The sequence below is a fragment of the Anabas testudineus genome, chromosome 11 (genome assembly GCF_900324465.2).
Source record: "Anabas testudineus chromosome 11, fAnaTes1.2, whole genome shotgun sequence".
Taxonomy (NCBI): domain Eukaryota; kingdom Metazoa; phylum Chordata; class Actinopteri; order Anabantiformes; family Anabantidae; genus Anabas; species Anabas testudineus.
In genome coordinates, this window is record NC_046620.1 from 301,117 (window position 1) to 319,905 (window position 18,789).

At 46.1% G+C, this 18,789-nt stretch overlaps 2 protein-coding genes across 2 annotated transcripts; both read left to right on the plus strand.

Annotated features, from left to right (window-relative positions):
- The first annotated feature begins 270 nt into the window (after nucleotides 1–270).
- On the plus strand, nucleotides 271–18,789 carry LOC113155280. The gene is made up of 14 exons (XM_033326257.1): nucleotides 271–692; nucleotides 1,592–2,674; nucleotides 3,714–3,915; nucleotides 4,019–4,163; nucleotides 6,252–6,480; nucleotides 6,716–6,823; nucleotides 7,030–7,158; nucleotides 7,239–7,390; nucleotides 7,810–7,931; nucleotides 8,024–8,171; nucleotides 8,682–8,853; nucleotides 9,807–11,378; nucleotides 12,371–12,541; nucleotides 13,642–18,789. Exons 1-14 carry the CDS (start codon nucleotides 407–409, stop codon nucleotides 16,491–16,493), a joined length of 7,371 nt encoding a protein of 2,456 aa, XP_033182148.1. The 5' UTR covers nucleotides 271–406; the 3' UTR covers nucleotides 16,494–18,789.
- LOC113155242 (CD209 antigen-like protein E) lies at nucleotides 5,884–8,388 on the plus strand. Its single transcript, XM_026349859.1, has 6 exons — nucleotides 5,884–6,480; nucleotides 6,716–6,823; nucleotides 7,030–7,158; nucleotides 7,239–7,390; nucleotides 7,810–7,931; nucleotides 8,024–8,388. The coding sequence occupies exons 1-6, from the start codon at nucleotides 6,390–6,392 to the stop codon at nucleotides 8,184–8,186; spliced, it is 765 nt and encodes a 254-aa protein (XP_026205644.1). The 5' UTR covers nucleotides 5,884–6,389; the 3' UTR covers nucleotides 8,187–8,388.

Here is an 18,789-nt window from a genome sequence, read left to right on the forward strand (position 1 = left end):
AGGACTTTACAGAGATTCGGGGGCAACTTGGGTTCACAATCTTTTTTGGCATGAGCCAGGAATCGAACCACTGAAGATGACTGCTCTACCTCCTGACTAAAGACTAAAGAATCTACTTCCATGAGCAGTTTGGACCTGACAACAGGTCCAGTTGCCGTGACTCAGTTTCCTTTGAAGTAAATCCACTTAGTTACTTTCCACATTGAGTATTCTACACTCTGGTATTACTACTTTCATTTCAGACGTGAGTACTAAAGTACTAACTTAGTTCTGTCCTCCGGTCCAGCAGAGTTCGCTGTTCGCTCAGTCCGCTTCGCTCCGCTCAAAGCGAAGCGTCGTCGACGCGGAACTCGGAGTGTGTTTACCTCCCCGCTGCGCTCTTTGTTCGCTGGAGAAAAGGAGGAAGATGTGCGCCGTGCAGCTGCTGCGGGTGTCGGTACACGAGCGGATCAGCGCCGCCGCTGAAGACTTCCTGCTGCAGGTGGAGAAAGGAGACGAAGCGGCCGAAATCCCGGCGCTGAGAGCGCTGCTCACCGAGCGGCTGACGGCGGCTGCGGAGGAGATCGTCGGTCTGTTCGAGGAAACCGTGGCGAAGTACGAAGACCGAGTGGAGCGGTCGGAACGGGAGATCTGCCGCCAGAGGAGGCTGCTGGATGCCGTGCTAAAGCCTGAAGTCAGGCTGCACAGAGCAGGTCAGTCCCCGCTCACCGCAGCCGGAGCACCGGGAGCGAAGTCGGAGTGAAACCCAGCAATTGAACGGGTTGTTGGAGGAACTGGACTCTGCAGAAACCAGGTCTATGTCAGAGTCACTGTGGGCGGGGTTAACTCACCTGGTGACAGCTGGTCAGTAATTAACTACAATTTACAATGTTGAGGTAGGCTACTTTTACTTAGTATTTCATCTGCTACTTCATTCTGTACTACACCTCAGAAGGTATTTGTTGAGTTTGGTCCAGTACTGGTTCTGGTTGTGTCTCCCACAGACGACCTTTTTGAATACAGAGCGTAGAATATGTCGGTGAGAGTCAGCAGCTCTGAGGTCGTCATTAGTGTTTAATCTCCTGAAAACACCAACTGTTGGTTTTAGCTGCGAACGAGACCTTTCTGTGTCCACAGGGACCAGGTCCTGTTTCTCTGTTTCTCTTCTACCGTTGAGAAGGTCTGGTGCAGTAGTCTGATAGGGTCTGTTGGACAGACCAGCTCCTGGTCTTCAATCCACAGACACTAACATCCGTTTGTGGTTCCAGCTCCTCAGATCATTCACCTCTGTGACGAACTAAATCCGTCCAATCAGAATCCTCCAGGACACTTTGGACAGAGACGGGTTGACCGTCCTGTCAGTGGAGACAGTTTGTGGACACTGAGGTCGGTGTTTCCTGGAACCTGTAGCGGGTGGAGGAGCAGTTCAGGTTTTTTTTTTTTTACTTCTCAGACCTGTAGGCTAGTCCTCAGAACCAGACGGGCACAGCTGCCTCTGAGACTTCATTCTACTTAAAACATCTGCAGTAAGACCCCAACATCTGGAAACACACTGAGGATTTAAAGTGTAAAAACTGTGAGTCCGTTGAGTCCTCTCTGCTCTCCCCTGCAGATTCCCAGAAGCTGTTGGTGAACAGAAGGGAGCTTCCTACCAAACATCAGGACCGGAGCCTGGATCAGGAGGATCCGGAGCCCCCCCACATCAAAGAGGAAGAGGAGAAAGTGTGGAGCAGTCAGGAGGGAGAGCAGCTTCCAGGACCGGAGGAGTTCGCGTTCAGTCGTGTCACTGACACGAGGTCCAGCAGTGTTGAGAAACCGTTTAGCTGCTCCCAATGTTCCAGAACCTTTACCTACGGTTACCTCCTGAAGAGACACATGCGGACTCACACAGGAGAGAAACCCTTCGCCTGCTCTTTCTGTGGAAAAAGGTTTTCACAGAAGGGAAACATGATTTACCACATGGGCCGACACACCGGAGAGAAACGCTTCAGCTGCAGCATCTGTGACCGAAAATTCGCGTGGCTGTCAGGGGTGAAAAGACACAAGTGTGTTGATGGGACGGTTGTGTCTGTGGGAGAAGCAGGTGCTGATGGAGAGGACTGTGGTGGGTCAGAACCAGCCAGGAACCTGGATCCACATAGAGGTTTAGATCCTGACAAGGCTTCAGAGTCTTCTGAACCAGAGACTGAAGACACGGATGTTGTTTGGCAGGAGACCAGGGAACCAGATCCTGGTCAGACCCTCAATGCGGTGAACAAACTGATGAGCTGCTTCAAATGTGGTGAAATATTCAGCTGCAGGAAATCGCTGCTGACACACATGAGGCACCACGCAGCAGAAAAACCTTTCAGCTGCTCGGTTTGTGAGAAACGATTTTCCTGGAGTCACAGTTTACGGAAACACATGAAAATCCACAGCGAAGAGAAACCGTTCAGCTGCTCGCTGTGCGGGAAAACCTTCATCCAAAAGGGGAACCTGGAGGTCCACATAAGGACTCACACCGGAGAGAAGCCGTTCAGCTGCTCTGTTTGTCACAAAGGTTTTACTCAGCGCTCACACCTACTGGATCACATGAGGTGTCACACCGGAGAGAAGCCGTTCAGCTGTTCGGTCTGTAAGAAACGCTTCCGGTTCAGAGGGGGCATAGGGAGACACATGAAAATCCACAAGGGAGAAGCTGCCACGTCGAGAGGAGGTGGTTCATACAGAACGGAACAGAACCAGGACAAAGTGTGAATCCTAGTGCTGGTTCCACAGACCACCTCCAGACCTGTTTATTTTACATGGTGGTTAGAGATGAAGACATGAGAACTGGTCAAACTGATCCCATCAGACTCCAAACAGTTTTTAGTTTGGAGCTTTAGACGAGTTCAGTCTTCAGCTGTGTAACGGTTCTGGTTTCTGTGGGTTTTGTTGGTGACTTGGTTTCACAGGTTTTGAGCTCAATCAATGAAAAAAGACAATGAAACATCTGTCCTTGTTTTCAGCTTCTCTAAAACCTCCGGTGTGGATCAATAAATGTGTTTCAGTCCGGTTCAGACCTCCACAGTCTTTAATTCCACAGTAAGGTCCAGCTCTTCATAATGTGTCAGTTCTAATAAACAACACATGATGTGGTCCAAAGTCTTGTTGGAGTTCCATCGACTGTGACGGTCCTACAGTGACCCAACCGGACCCAGACCTAAACCCCTCAGGTCCACAGAAGTTTTAGACAAGTCCTGGTGGGACTTTATATACACAGGTTCTTTGGGTCAGTTCACCACAGGTGAACAGGTTCTGGACCCATTAAAGCAACAGGATGAAGCTGCAGTTTGAGTACTGTGGAAGGAAGAAGGTTTCCAGCAACAGGTTTTCAGTCAGATTCTTCAGTGGTTCTGGTTGTTCTTTGTTTTCCACCCTCGTCTAAAATAACACGAGCAGAGAACAAAGCCGACTCTGAACCGAGCTTCAGTTTTAGAGCTGGACTCGATCAGCTTCAACGCGTCGGTTAAATGTGAATCTTCGAGGACAACTTTAAAAAAAAAAAAAAAGTTTTGAGCTCTGTGGTGCAGAGGACGAAGCTAGAACCAGGTTCTGGTCTCTCAGACGTTGCAGTGAGTCTGTTTATGGGCTTAATTACCAACAACATAAATACAGAAATGAATGTAAGTGTGTCACAGATTATTATTCTTATTATTTAACATTAACAGAGTAAGAACATCGGTTTCACGTGATGTTTTATCTCTGACCTGCAGACGTCCAGCAGCAGGACCGGAGCCCCAGTCCGGACCAGGAGGATCTAGAGCCCCCCCACATCAAAGGCCGATATCACCAAGTTCATGTGAAGATGATGAAGAGAAACCTCAGTCCTCACAGCTTCATCAGAGTCAGACTGAGGACAACAGGGACTATGAGACTGGATCAGGACCAGACAGGGACTCTGGTCCAGATGGAAAGGTCGGTTTGGAAGTGTTGTTCAGCTTCACCTGAACCCGTCACGACACCGTACAGGTGTTCTGTCCCAGAGCTTCTCTGAGAGTGATAAAAGACTCTGCTACAGTTGTCACCTGAGGAACGAGGTGGGAGCTGCTTTAGGGGAGAATCTGTTCACCTCCTCGGTGAGGAGGAGAGCGAGGCAGAGCTTCCGAAGAGCTCCAGACTCTTACGGACCTGAGGGTTTGAAGGACACTGTGGAACCTGAGTCGGTTTGTAAAACGGTTTGTGGACAGAGAAACCTGAGGAGAACTGAGGCACCACAGAGACCCTTTAGCTGATTGTTCACAATCCACAGGCGGGAGAACCACTTCCTTGACTGTGTCGGTGTGTCGATCAGCAGGGTGATGAACAAACACACTTTAGAAGGGAAACTACGCCTGAGGCATGACACGTGTAACGACAATAAAGATTCTGAAATAAAGATTTTCCAGGTGCAACAGTCCTGGAAATCCAGAGCTGCTGTTCTCTTTCTTACAACCTTTCTCAGTGCTGGTGAATATTTTACTTCCCTCACCTAATAAACAGGTAGAATGATAATTAGTTTCATGGACCATGAACATCAGGGGTTTCTCCGTGACTCTGTTTCTGATAAAGTTCAAAAGTACAATCAGTAAAGACATTAACAGAATCTTTTCCAGTGTGAAACTGTTAGGAAGAAGAAAACGTAATAGAGTACAAGTCATTTCAAACCTGTATCTGACTGTAAACTCTACGACACAGATCAGATGTGGAAACTGAAAAGTTTGACGCAGCAACGCGCTGGGACGGGACCTGGCGACCGCTCTGATCTTCTTTTAACTCTTTAAACTGGGAACTTTAATGGGCCGGTACAGGATTTCAGCGGCTCCACACTTCGGAGCCTCCCTACACATATACTTAGCTTCTTAATGCTCCTGTTTTCTGGACTGCACTCAGACCAGTTCAGTGTTGGAGAAATAAAGTGAGATTCATCTGTTTTTGAGGTTGATTTAGAAATGAGACCCAGACATTTGATGTTTAATTCTTCCTAAATTAGATGAACTGTAGGTTAATGTGTGTCAAGGATGTAAACCGCACTCTAAGTCTGATTCTGGGCCTTTGACTAATCTTTAATCGACACCCAACCTTCTTCCCACTCCAGTCTTGTATAAACATTTTCTCTCTGTGTTACACTTAAAACTGTCCCTTGAAAACCTGGGCAGATAGGAACTGATGTTCCTCTAAACGAGGAAACAGCCTAAGTGCTAAACCTAAATGAAATGATTAGATGATAGATAACAGTTCATTCTGATCACTGAACATAACATTGTAAAGCTCAATAAAAAAATACTAAAATCTATAAAAATAAAATGTACAGTAACAAACCTCTGTAGACTTCTGATCATTAATCACTGTTTGATATTTTATTGATCTGTTCAGTTTTAACCTCTGACAGTTTGCACACAGAGATTCATATTAAACTGTGACAACAGTAACACAAACACTGAATTAAATCATGATGGTAATGAAATGGTGACAATAATATGTAAATGAAACGTTGTCCAGTTGAAGTTTCTCTGACATCGGGAAGGTGATGAAACACAGACGTACGGTCACGTGCTGAACAGGAACTTTATGAATAAATCTGTTAATACTCTGGTGTCGTAAGACCTGGGGACAAGAGGAACAGAACTGGAACTCCCCCCTCTCCTCTGGTCGGCCTCAGGTTCACTAACCAGCACAACCACTTTTTCTCCAACTGAATGTGCTGCACTATTTAGAGAACCTGTCTGAACTCAGCACGTTTTTCTACAGGACATTATTCCCAGCTGGTCAGTGGTTGTGACTAGAGAGAGGATGCAGTATTTCACAGATCTGGTTTGGACTAGGTTCGTGTCTTTCAGGTTTTTTCTGACTCTGTTGTTTGAGAGAGAACAAACCACTGCTGAGTGTCACTGCAGCACAGGAACAAACTGCTTTGGTGTCATTTATCGTCACATGAGCAATGTTCCTTCTCTGTGTCCCTGCAGAGCCCAGAACTGAACCATGACTCAGCACTGATCAACGTGTGCTCACCATGTCCCCGCTGTTGCTCAACTCTGTTTTTTTGGTCCATGTTTCATTATTTCCTCCTTGGAGCCTCGGTCCAATAGGCACCACGAGTTCTGCTGCTTTTACTGAGCAGGAGGACGATTCAGTGTTGACCTGTGTTTTCCAGTAAGTGCGGAGCTCAGAGCTGTGATGCACACCACCACAATGTGTTAAACAAACACACAGAGCTGCTGTTACGTCAGAACCTGGTTTCAGCTCCAGGTTCAGTTTTCTGGGCTTTGCTCCAGCTGGGATTGTGCAACACAGTGAAAACCAGAGGAACATGCAGAAATCACGGAGTCCACAGAGTTAGGAAATACTTAAGGAGTAGAAGATTCACCATCAGAGACACAAGGAGACTGTGGAGCCGTCAGGAGCACGAGGACATGGAGGACAGAGACAACTACACGAGTCTGCAGGAGTTCAGCGAGGAACCCACACGTGGAGGGAACCGGCTCGTGGTGCAACACGGAGACGGTAAACTGTGCCAATAGAGGAACGCAGTAAAAATGCCTTTAATTGAGTACTCTTTGTTTTGTAGCACACACAGCAGTGAAGGAGGTTTTCAGATTATCTACTGTAAAATTCAGTGTAAAAGTACCCGCAGTACTAATGTCTGAGCAGAGGCCAAAGCTCTTTACTGAGACACATGAAGACGGAACCCAGGTCCCAGGTTCTGCTCCCTCACTAAAGACCCTTTGTGTCTACTCAGACTCCCCAGGACTGAAGCGGGGTCGGTGTCTGAGGAGTCCGGCTGCTCTGCTGATGGTGGTCGGCCTGCTGGTCTCCGTCTGCACCAACATCGTTCTGGCCGCACTCTGTAAGTTGAAGCTTTCTCTTCTGTCTCATTAAAAACATTAAGGTCACATCAAAAGCTGCACAAAAGAATTTCGAAAGACGCCTGGTACAGAGCCAGCAGACTCTGGCAGCTCGAACTGTCACCCTGAGCTGCTGAGGACAGTTGGTCGAGTTCTGCAGAGGTCAGCACATCCTGTTACTAACGCGCTGTTTGTCAATCATCATCAGTGATCCGCCGGCCGGAGCCGGGTGCCTCCTCGGACACTGCCCTGCGCCTCCAAGTGAACTCCATGCAGAGACGTTACGTCCAGCTGTGCGAGGACTACAGCGCCCTGGGCAGGAGCTGCTCCAGGACAGGTGAGGGCAGCAGACAGGTGAACTTGTGCCTGCTGTCTGCGCCCTTCCTTCACCTCTGTGTCTGTGTGTGTCGTTTCCAGTGCAGCAGTGCAGAGAGTGTCCAGCAGGGTGGCTGCACCTCGACAACCAGTGTTACTTCTTCAGCAGTGACAAGCTGGACTGGCTGAAGAGCAGAGCCAGCTGTGAGGAGATGGGCGGCCATCTTAGCATCCTGCACAGCGTGGAGCAGCACGTGGGTGTGACCCGTCAGACAGGGAGCAGTGCATCATGGGACTGAAAGTAGTGGACACATGCACCTGCTGACTAGTTCAAGTGTCTCCATCACCTGGTCTACAGCTAAAGACCTTGTTTAAGATGAGCGTTTGATTCAGGTTCAGACAGGTTCCACTCGACCCGACAGACATGCTTCTGTCCTCATGTGCCAGTAAAACTGTATCATTTGCAGCCAGATCCACTTTCTAATCCAGGTCTCATTGGGGTTAGCTCAGGTTTCCTGAAGATAACACTGAGGTTACACCTGTGCTCCGCCCACACAGGTGGTTTCACACATAAAGGCCCAGCACATAAAGTTCAGTAGGTACAGGAAGAACAGAGGGGAACGTGCTTGGGAAGTGGTTCTGTTAATGTTGTGGAAACGTGTGTTGTTTGTAGGACGCCGTGGAAAAAGAAGCCAGGAGGATCGGGGTGTTTGATCACCACTACTGGATTGGACTGTCGGACCTGGACAAGGAGGGAGACTGGAGATGGGTCGACAACACAACACTGCAGCACAAGTACAGCGTGTGCTTTTACTTTGAAAGTTTCTGCGTTGCTTGATTTAGGGTCCAAACCTCAGGTACAGTGTGTGGTTCTGTCTCTGTCACAGATACTGGGACCAGCACAGCTCGGAACCAGATAACCACCAGTCTGGAGGGGAACACGGAGAGGACTGCGCCACCTTAGACAGCCGTTCAAAGACGTGGTTCGATGTTCCCTGTGATCACGTCCACAAACGGATCTGTCAGATGGCTGTGGTTCAGCTCCACTGAGTCATGTGACAGGAGGTTCTGCAGAACTGGAACCGGACAGGGAAAAGCTTGTTTCCAGCATGTTGATGTTTCGGAACCAGGCAGAGATGTAAACACCTGTTTGTAGGATCAATTAGTGAATTTAGGAAAGTCTGTTTAAATCCAAATTCAAAGCTGATGCATACGATTTTATCTTTTATGTTATTTCCCTGTTTCTCTGCAGTTTCACATTTGTGAGTCTAAATGTCAATAAAAATGTTTTTTATTTGTTTTCTACAGTTACAAACTTATAAATGGTTAATAAGGTCATTAGAGAGTTACTGATGGAACTGACACAAACTGTGGGATAACGGCTTCGTTGCGTATTTTCTCTCTGTTTTATATCTACACTCTATATATACTTAAAGGAACAATTGATTCTTAATCTTATATCTTAGCTTAGTAAAATTATCTTAAATTTAAAAGTGAACAGAAGATGTTTGCGAGACGGGCCTGAAACGGATTTTATTTTGAAAGTCGCCCCCGGAAGTGGTCAGTGATCATATTCCGGTGGACAGTGGATCCGTTATCTGGATAAATACCGGGATAAAACCGGGATTATTCAGTTCAGTAAACAGACAGAAGATGGACCGACACCCAGAACCTCTGGATTTGGGTTTTGGTCTTGAAACGTCGCTAAGAGCAGAAGGTTTGTTCTGGTTTTACTGCTCTGCTAAAGGTGCTAAGCTAACGCTAGCGACACTGACATTAGCTGAACCAACGTTACGAAGAAAAACCTTTATTTCATTATTCTGTGTCTGATTATTTCAAAAGAAACAAAAACCAAACAACAGCTTCATCTGCACAAAGTGAATCAGTTCAGTCTGATACCGTTTTATCAAATCCAGTTCAGGATCCGTTCGGTTCCCTGTTTGAAGTGAATTAGTTTAAAAGTGCTGATGTTCTGAACAGAACATGAACAGAACCCAGCGTTCTACTCTGAGTAAAACACAACAAGACCAGTTTTATTCTTGCACATGTGAAGAACCAGAGTTCAGGTTTTAGTGGATCCACTTTCTGGCAGTAACAGTGATGATGAAGTTTACATATAACTTAACCCCTGTATAAACTACAACATTATCTCATGATACACAAGAAACCAGGTTAAAGAGAAGGAAAAATAAAATAGATCAATCTAATAAAACGGAGTAGAGTTAAAGTAGTAACTTACTCAGAGTAACTGAAGCAATAATAAAACTCAACACATTTGATTAACTACATTCTCTGTGCTCACACACATCTAACTAACGCTTTACAAGAAATCCATGGTGGAAAGAAACTTTTGGTCTTAGGCAGCATCACTTTATGTAAAAATAGATACCGTTATTACCTTAGAAGATTAATATATGAAACCAGACATAATCATGTTACAACAGGTTAAAAACCAGTCAGAACAGAAACTATGAGACTAAACCAGGACTCAGTTACTAATCTGTAAACATCATTATTATTAAAGTCTAATGCGTAATACATACTTATACACTGCAGTTTGTAAATACTGTCACTTATTAGCTACTCACCTCATTATCCTTCACAAACCAACATTCGTGTCTCACAATAAAACAGTGTACCTCCATGTTAACCTGCCTGTTTGTGTTTCAGCTTTACCCTCAGACGTCCGAAAAGTCATTATTGGTGAAGAAGATCGCCAGGACTGGAGCCCCATTCTGGACCAGGAAGACCAGAAGCCCCCCCACATTAAAGAGGAAGAGGAGGAACTGTGGAACAGTCAGGAGGGAGAGCAGCTTCCAGGACTGGAGAAGGTCGATATCACCAAGTTCCCGTTCAGTCGTGTTCCTGTAAAGAGTGAAGATGATGAAGAGAAACCTCAGTCCTCACAGCTTCATCAGAGTCAGACTGAGGACAACAGGGACTCTGGTACTCTGACTGAGGACAAAGGTTCAGACTCTTCAGACACTGAAGTCAGTGATGGTGACTGGATAGAGACCAGAGAGTCTCAGTCAGATTTAAGCTCTCTGAAAAGTGATGAAGTCACTGTCATTGACTTTAATGCCGTTGAGAGATCGTTTAGCTGCTCCGAGTGTGGTCAAAGATTTGGCCGAAAGCCGCACCTTAACGCACACATGAGAATTCACACAGGAGAGAAACCGTTCAGCTGCACCATTTGTGGTAAAAGATTCTCTCAGAAGGGAAACTCGATCAGTCACATGAGACTTCACACAGGAGAGAAACCGTTCAGCTGCTCCATCTGTAACAAACAGTTCAGATACAGCGGAGACGTCAGCAGACACATGAGGATCCACACAGGAAAGAAGAAGAACAGCCAGAAGAACAGCCGCAACGTAAGGGACACGATCAGCAGGAACATTCACACCGGGTCAGAACCAGCCCGGAACCTGGGTCCAGACGTTTGTGACGATAATCCTGCAGAACAGGAAACAGAAGTCAGTGACGATGGTTGGAAGCAAAGCGGTGAAACCTTGTCAGATGATTTACAGTGTGGTGCAGACAGGGAGTCGTTCAGCTGCTCGGAGTGTGGGAAAACGTTCTGCCGTAAAGACCATCTGATGAACCACATGAGAACCCACACCGGAGAGAAACCGTTCAGCTGTTCAGTTTGTCACAAACGCTTCAGCTGCAGTGGGAACATTCTGGCCCACATGAGAATCCACACGGGGGAGAAACCGTTTGAGTGCTCATTCTGTGGCAAAGGTTTCAGCCAGAAGGGAACTTTACAGCTGCACATGAGGATTCACACAGGGGAGAAACCGTTCGGCTGTCCGTTCTGTGAGAAAAGGTTTGCACATAAACGCCGTATGATGCTGCACATGTCAGTCCACACAGAGGAGAAACGCTTCGTCTGCACCGTGTGCGGTAAAAGATTCACCTGGTACACGCAGCTGAAAACTCACAAGTGTGTCGGAGAACCTTCACAGCTGCAGAACCAAACGTTGAAAAAGGTTCCTGCCAAAGACTCGTTCAGCTGCAGCGAGTGCGGGAAGAAGTTCAGCCTGAAGGGCAACCTGAAGACACACATGAGGATTCACACAGGGGAGAAACCGTTCAGCTGCTCTGTGTGTGGAAAGAGCTTTAAACAGAATGTTCACCTGACAGAACACATGACCATTCACACGGGTCAGAAACTCTACAAGTGCAGCATCTGCGGGAAAGGATTCAACAAGAAGCTCCTGGTCCGAAATCACTCGTGTGTTTGAAACCTGGACGCGGAGCGTAAAAGAGGAATTAGACGGTTAAAAAGTCTAAATAATCAGTGCTGTGAACTCAAACGTTAACTTTATGTTGCTGAAATCGGTTTGTAGACGGTTCTGACATGAGAAGAATTTGAACAGCGGTTCATTCTGTGGTTCCTGTGTTAAACTTAAGTGGATAGAAATAAAGAATCAGGTGATTATTGATTACAGTAAATGATGTTTAATCTCAGTTTGAATTATTTTTGAATTCCACATAATGATCAGTATTATTTCAACTGTGTGTCACAGTAAATCTGTAAAGTTTATTGAATCGGGTTCTGGCATCTGGAGCTGATAACAGTGTTACAGAAAAGGAACGCGTTCTCACGTTGAAACTCCGAGTTGATGCTGTAACAGCACTTAAAGTCTTTTATTAATTCTACAGTGGAAACAGTTCTGCCTGGTCTCTGCTTTTTATGAAAGGTACATGGAGCCTGTTCATGATCGACAGAGTCGGAAGAGGCAGCTTCTTAGTTTTAGTGTTTCACAGGATTAATCAGGTTTTTAGCACTTTTACATCAACCATCACTGATATTTAGGAAAAATCTGTCTGTACTGGAGCAGAGATAACGAGATAATGAAATAATTCATGCCATTAGTATTTGTCTGGGCTGTTCTGTCTAAAAACTGTTTCACGTGTAGCTGCTGCCTCTGCAAACACAGATTAAAAAGTGACTCGGTATAAAAGAGTAACAGGGAGAAAACATGTTTCAGAACATTTTATCTTCATCTGTGTTTTAAACACTGTGAGTGAACAGAAACTGAAGTTAGTTCCACTAAACTGAGAAACCAGACGCTGCGGATCCTCGGAGTGTAGCCCTGGCTCAGCGGGTTAGTTTGGTCTCTTATTGTGAAGGCCGTGAGCAAAGCGGAAACCACAGGTTCTGTTTCCGGGTCACGGTGGACCGCAGCTAGCTGCAGCAGCAGAGAAATAACTTGTCATAAACCGGTGATTCCTGTGGAAAATGTCCACGTTTGAGGATCTGAAAGCTGCGTTCAAACGGCGGCTGCTCGCTGCGACTCACAAACATCTGTTGGGACATTTGGAGACAACAATATCCGGATATGAGAAGGAGCTGGAGCGAAAACGGAAACTGGTGGAAACGATCAGAAAGCGACGAGCAGGTGGGTTTGTTGCTGCTAAGCTAACGTTAGCTCTAGCTGTAAACACAGTTTGTTCTGCTCTTCATCATGAAACATGTCAGCATCATGTGTCTGTTTAAAGTGTTAAAGTCTTTGAATATAGAACTTGGGATCCAACAGTAGCGGCTGGTTAGTGTAGTGGCAAGACCACCTTCAATGTGGGAGACTGGGGTTCGAATCCCAGTTGTGTTCTACCTCCAGTGGGGGTCCTTAGACAAGATCTAACCCTAACCTTTACCCTGCCTACCCGCTTGCTTTGGATAAAAGTGTCTGATTTATGATTAAATGTAAACATGAGAGAATTTTAAAGAAATCAATCTGAGATTATTAGCTACTAGTCACTGTCCCCGAAATAAATTCATAAACAACAGATTAGAACTGAACCAGTTTAACAGACGACAGCAGATTAACAATCTGACCTAAACTATCAAACTTCTGAGCTGGACAGAAAAAGGTTTCTGGCCCTTAAAGCTAAAGCTAACTCAGTGTCCACAGGTTAATAAAAGCTCGTCTTCAGATTCAGACATGATCAGTCCTGCACAGTCCAGCAGAGTTAGCAGAGAGCAGCCACCTCCTGCTGCCGCTGGCACATTTTGATGCTTGACTGGTTCCACACGGTCTGTTTTTTGCACACTCTGCCTTTCAGGTCTTGTTTAGTTTTTAAATCTGTTAATTTGAGTTCATGACTAATCTCAACCACAACACCTCAGTTTCTCTCTCCAGCTCTCAAACGTCCCAAAAACTTCTAGTTTGGTCCAAAAACTCTCAAAGCTGTGAAAACGAGTCTAGCTCGTTTAGATGCTCCGATTCCTCCCGACGTTGGTTCTTCTACTCACATTTTTTTTATGTGCTTTTCTAAACCTGCAGATGTTATAACATCTGCAGGTTGTTGGTTTAGAAAAGGAGGCTGAGCGTCAACACCTGATGTTAAAATGATTCCATTTGGAAAACTGTGGTGTATCAGTTTATGTTTTCAACTTTTACTGAGATATTGTTCGGTGAAGTGTGAAAAATGTATCCAGGAAATAACCAGAACCACTCTGATGTTCACTCTAACATTAACTCACTCGTGTGTCCTGTAGATGTTCAGCAGATGTTGGCAACCACAGAGGATCTTGCTGGGTGCCAGTGGAGCTCGGACCAGGACCAGGACAAACCAGAACCTTCACACATTAAAGAGCAACAGACAAACAATAAGGTTCTGATGGACTGTGGAGGATCCGAATCACCAGACTTCAACAACAAGGCTGTGAGTGGTGACAGTGATAAAGACAGGAAGAAACTCCACAGAAGATTTGGCTGCTCTGAGTGCGGAAAACAGTTCAAACAAAGAGCGGGTCTGAAGATCCACATGAGAAGTCACACAGGAGAAAAACCGTTCAGCTGCTCTGTGTGTGGAAAAGGTTTTGCTCAGAGTGTGAGTCTGAGATACCACTTGAAAATTCACACAGGAGAGAAACCGTTCAGTTGTTCAGTCTGTGGCAGAAGTTTTAGACAGAAAGGAACCTTGAAAATGCACATGCTGACCCACACAGGAGACGCAGGATTTGGTTGTGTGATGACTGAGGACTCATCACAGGCAAGTGAAACGCGGAAGAAACCACAGAACTGCTCTGAGTGCGGAGAAACCTTTCCAAACAAGTACCTACTGGTGACCCACATGAGAATGCATAAAGGAAAGAAGCTGTTCACCTGCTCGGTTTGTGGTGTACACAGACAGTTTAGCTCCCAGATGGACATACACATGAGAAGGCACACGGGAGAGAGACCATACAGTTGCTCGATCTGTGGGAAAACATTCACGCAAAGAGGAATCATGATGCAGCATATGGCAGTTCACTCTGGAGTGAAGCCGTACAGCTGTAGTAAGTGTGGCCGGAGATTCTACTGGCATTTTCAGATCAAAAAACACAAGTGTGATGGCACACCAGCGAGAAACAGAAGCGCCTTCAGCGAGATAGACTGCAGCAGATCACAGCCAGTCCGAGACTTAGTCCACAGTAAGCACCTGATCTGCGATCAGAGAAGGAAAACCTCTGAAACAGATGATACTGAGTTTTGGAAAGACGTCAGGCAACATCAGACGGGGTTCACCTACCAGAGGAAACAGAAAGTCTCTGTAACCGACACGTGCAAGAGTGAAAAGAAGCTTTTTATCTGCACTGGTGACGGCAGGCAGCTGAAATCTGAAGATGTTTCCGTTAGTGATGCAGACAAGAAACAAGTAGGCTCTGAGAGTCATAAAGGATCTGAAGACGGCCACAGTCCGCAGACAAGGTGCCAAACGGGAGAAAAACCATTCAGCTGCTTCTTCTGTGGGAAAGGATGTGCATCAGGAGGTTGTCTGACGAGACACATCTCTCTCCACACGGGAGAGAACCTGCTCCGCTGTGTGATGTGTGAGAAAAGATTCACTTCACTGTCAGAGCTCAAAAGTCACAGGTGCGTTGGAGATATCTCTCAGCTTCGTCGCAGCCAAATGGAGGAACAGACTTCCACCGACAAACCGCTGAGCTGCCCTCAGTGTGGGAAACGATTCGGCCGAAAGCAGCAGCTGCAGGTGCACATGAGGATCCACAAAGCAGGAAACCGATTCAGTTGCTCCGTGTGCGGTAAAATATTCAGCAAGCGTCAGAGCTTGAGTTCCCACATGACGTGTCACACAGAGCAGGACTCCATCTGCTGCTCGGTGTGTAACGCAGGCTTCAGTCACAGGGAGTCTCTGATCCAGCACATGAGAATCCACACGAGACAAACTCAGTTCAGCTGCTCCGTTTGTGGGAAGGAGTTTGCTTGGAGAAGAAATCTGACGAAACACATGGACGTTCACGCCAAAGAGAAAATCAGCGGCGCAGACGGAGAGTTTCTGAGGAGCAGCTCGTCTGAAACAGACCAAAGCGCTGACAGTGATTTCTGGACAAAGACCAGGCGGCGTCTGTCCGACCCGACAGAAGACCAAGTCTGTGACGGCAGACCTGACAAACCCTCGGACTCCCTAAATGCTCAGAGCGAGACTGCCAGCTGCTCTGACTGCAGCCAAACAAAGGGGGAGCATCCGGAGCCCCCCCACATCAAAGAGGAAGAGGAGGAAGTGTGGAGCAGTCTGGAGGAAGAGCAGCTTCCAGGACCGGAGGAGTTCCTGTTCAGTCGTGTTCCTGTGAAGAGTGAAGATGATGAAGAGAAACCTCAGTCCTCACAGCTTCATCAGAGTCGCACTGAGGACAACAGGGACTCTGAGACTGGACCAGGCCCAGACAGGGACTCTGGTCCAGACAGACAGTTAGCACAGAATTCAGACTGTTCTGAACCGGACTCTGTTGACAGTGATTTTTTCAAGGAGACCAGGGACCGTGGCTCACGTTCAAACAGTAAAAACTCTGAACGGGGTCAGAAAACCTTGATGTGGTCTGATGACAGGTCCCCTCCTGCTGAGAGTGCCGACAGTGTGGATATTGATTTCTGGAAAGAGACCCGCAAATCTCAGCTGGAGCCGGACGAGGTTTCAGACCGCGGGGTGAAGAAGCCATTCAGCTGCTCCGACTGCGGAAAAACCTTTCTCTACATTTTCCACCTGAACAGCCACAAGAAAAGCCACCGGCGCCAGAGTCCCCTGTCCTGTTCTGTCTGTGGCCAGAAGTGTCTTTATGAGTCCCACCTGAAGATCCACATGAGGACGCACACAGGAGAGAAACCCTTCGGCTGCCCCGTCTGTGGTAAAAAGTACGCCCACAAGGCCAGCATGCAGTCTCACCTGACGGTCCACAGCCTGAACCGCCGCTACAGCTGCGGCGTCTGTGGCAGAAGCTTCGGCTGGTTCACGGAGCTCAAATACCACCGGTGTGAGGCCGAGCCGGGTTCTGGGGGGGGGGCAGGGGCGGTTCCTGAGGAGACGAGCAAGTCACATGGGCACTGGTTCATTCACACAAACATGTAGCCAACGGCGCCCCTTAGTGGCAAAGCTTGAACTGCGTGTTCGGGTCCCGTTTCTGACCCGGAACAGTCATCTCAGAAACCTGGGCCGTTTTCTTAGCTCTTGGTCAAATCCTCAACACGAGGATTCGAAATGCTGACGTGAGAGACGAGACACAGTCAACATGAAGTACACAAAGTAGAAATACTCACTCTTCACAGTATTCACCACACTGATAGTAAAACTACTACTACTGATGTACTAGACTGTAGCAGTACTCTGCTCTGTGCAAGTCCAGCTTTTAGTAAACTGTTACCACAGTTAAAAAGTACTGTGTGTACTTTAAAATCCCAGTACACAGTAGTGGGATTTTCTCCTCATCCTCGTTCATTTAACGGTTCCGTTCCACTGTGACCACAGACACAGGAATACGGGTCCTCGACCAGTAAATCTTCCTTTACAGTCGTGTGTCACAATTTAATCTGCAGTGAATTCAAAAGATGAAATAAGGAAACAGAGCTGAGGTCTGAACTAACATTTGAACTGAACGGGTTTTATCTGCAGCTCTGTCGGTTGTGAGCTGCTGGGGGTGTTTCCACTGCTCGGACCTGGTTTAATTTAATGTATAATCATTTTACTTCTTTACAAACCTTAACAAGTTAATCAAAACCCTTTTGTACGTCTCGTGTTTATCGTCTTAACTTGCAGCTTTTTTGTCAGCTTGTGAACTGAGGCCTCAACAGACTGATAAAATTTGTCTGATATCATTAATGTTTCCAATATATAGACAGTTATTCACTCAGTGGTGTTTTGGTCATTTCACACTAGGTTGTGGAGGTGGGCGACCACTAGGTGGCAGCAGCTCCCTGTCCAGTGGTGGCAGAGTAATGTTCTGGGATCAGAAGAAGAAACCAAGAATTTACTGGTGCTTCAACAAAACTAAAGTTCTTAGTATTTTGTGTTTTGAGCCTTATTCATCAGATCTGTATGTTTCTCAACTGAAGGGATTTCTTAAATAAAAAATAAATCTAATAAATAAGAAGAGAGGAGGGAAAGAAGAAATGCAAGGAAAGGACATAAGGGGACAGGAGACGTCCTCTCCTCTGAACCATCTGTTTCTGATGACGGTGGATCAGCTGTGGATCTGCTGGACTCTGTGCTCTTTTTATTTCTATAAATTGTAATACAAACATCTGCTCTTTAACAAACCTGCTTCTATCCTCAGTGTCTCATTAATTTAGACTTTAAAACTCGGACGAACATGTTTAGTTTTTATTTATTTTTTAAAATTGAATTTGTGACTCATTAACCCACATTATTATCTACTCATTTGTAGAGATGCATCATTAGATCAATATAAAGTTCTGTTTGTTTGTGGAGTTTAAACAAAGACCTTTGATCCACTTCCTGGATCACAACCTCCTCACAGTCTCATTGGGTCGTACAAACGGCTCTGGTCCGGCTCGGTGAGTTTGTCTAGTTCACCTGTCTCTCAGGTGGGTGTTCCTGTGCGCCCTCAGGTGTAAACGCAGAACAAAACACTAACGGTTAGTGCTGGTCCGTGTCAGTGGTTTCCCAGTCTGAGAGTCCTTGACTGGTCCCTGTCATAGTAACTTGGTGATATCAGCCTCCTCCTGAGTGTTCCACACTTCCTCCTCTTCCTCTTTGATGTGGGGGGGCTCCCGATGCTCCTGGTCCAGACGGGGGCTCCTGTCCTTCTACTCCTTTCTGACACTGGTGTAAAGGAAGAGTTGGCTTCCTCTCTTAACTGGCTGTAACTTCTTATAGCTCTCTCTCTCTATATATATACAGATGGAGCGGCCTATTTTCGCTTAAGGTGGACAAAAGACTGAGTAGGTGTGATATCTATATATAGATATCTATATAGATATATATCTATATATCATATATATATATATATATATGAAGAGGAGTTTTAATCACATTCTCTCATTTCTGTGATGTTTCCTGTTCAGTAGAAGAACAGCAGCCGTCTAATAATATGATCATCAAATCATCTATTCTGAGAAACACGGTTCAGTTTGTGAAACTAGTCATGGCTTTTCCTCAGTCCTCGTGTTTACATACTAGTACAACATACACAGAATACTACTACATTTGCAACAGGAACACGTTTGGAGCCTAAATTCTCAAGGACACGACCAGTTTAAAGTTGAGTTGTTTGAAGTTTACGAGAGCATGTGATGAAGTAGTAGAAGTTTTTGTGCCGTATCAATTAGATAAATCAGCCTCTCTTTAAAATGTGTGGGGTTTTTTTTTTATGTTCTTTAAACCAGGTTTTTCCAAAGGTCCAAAGAAT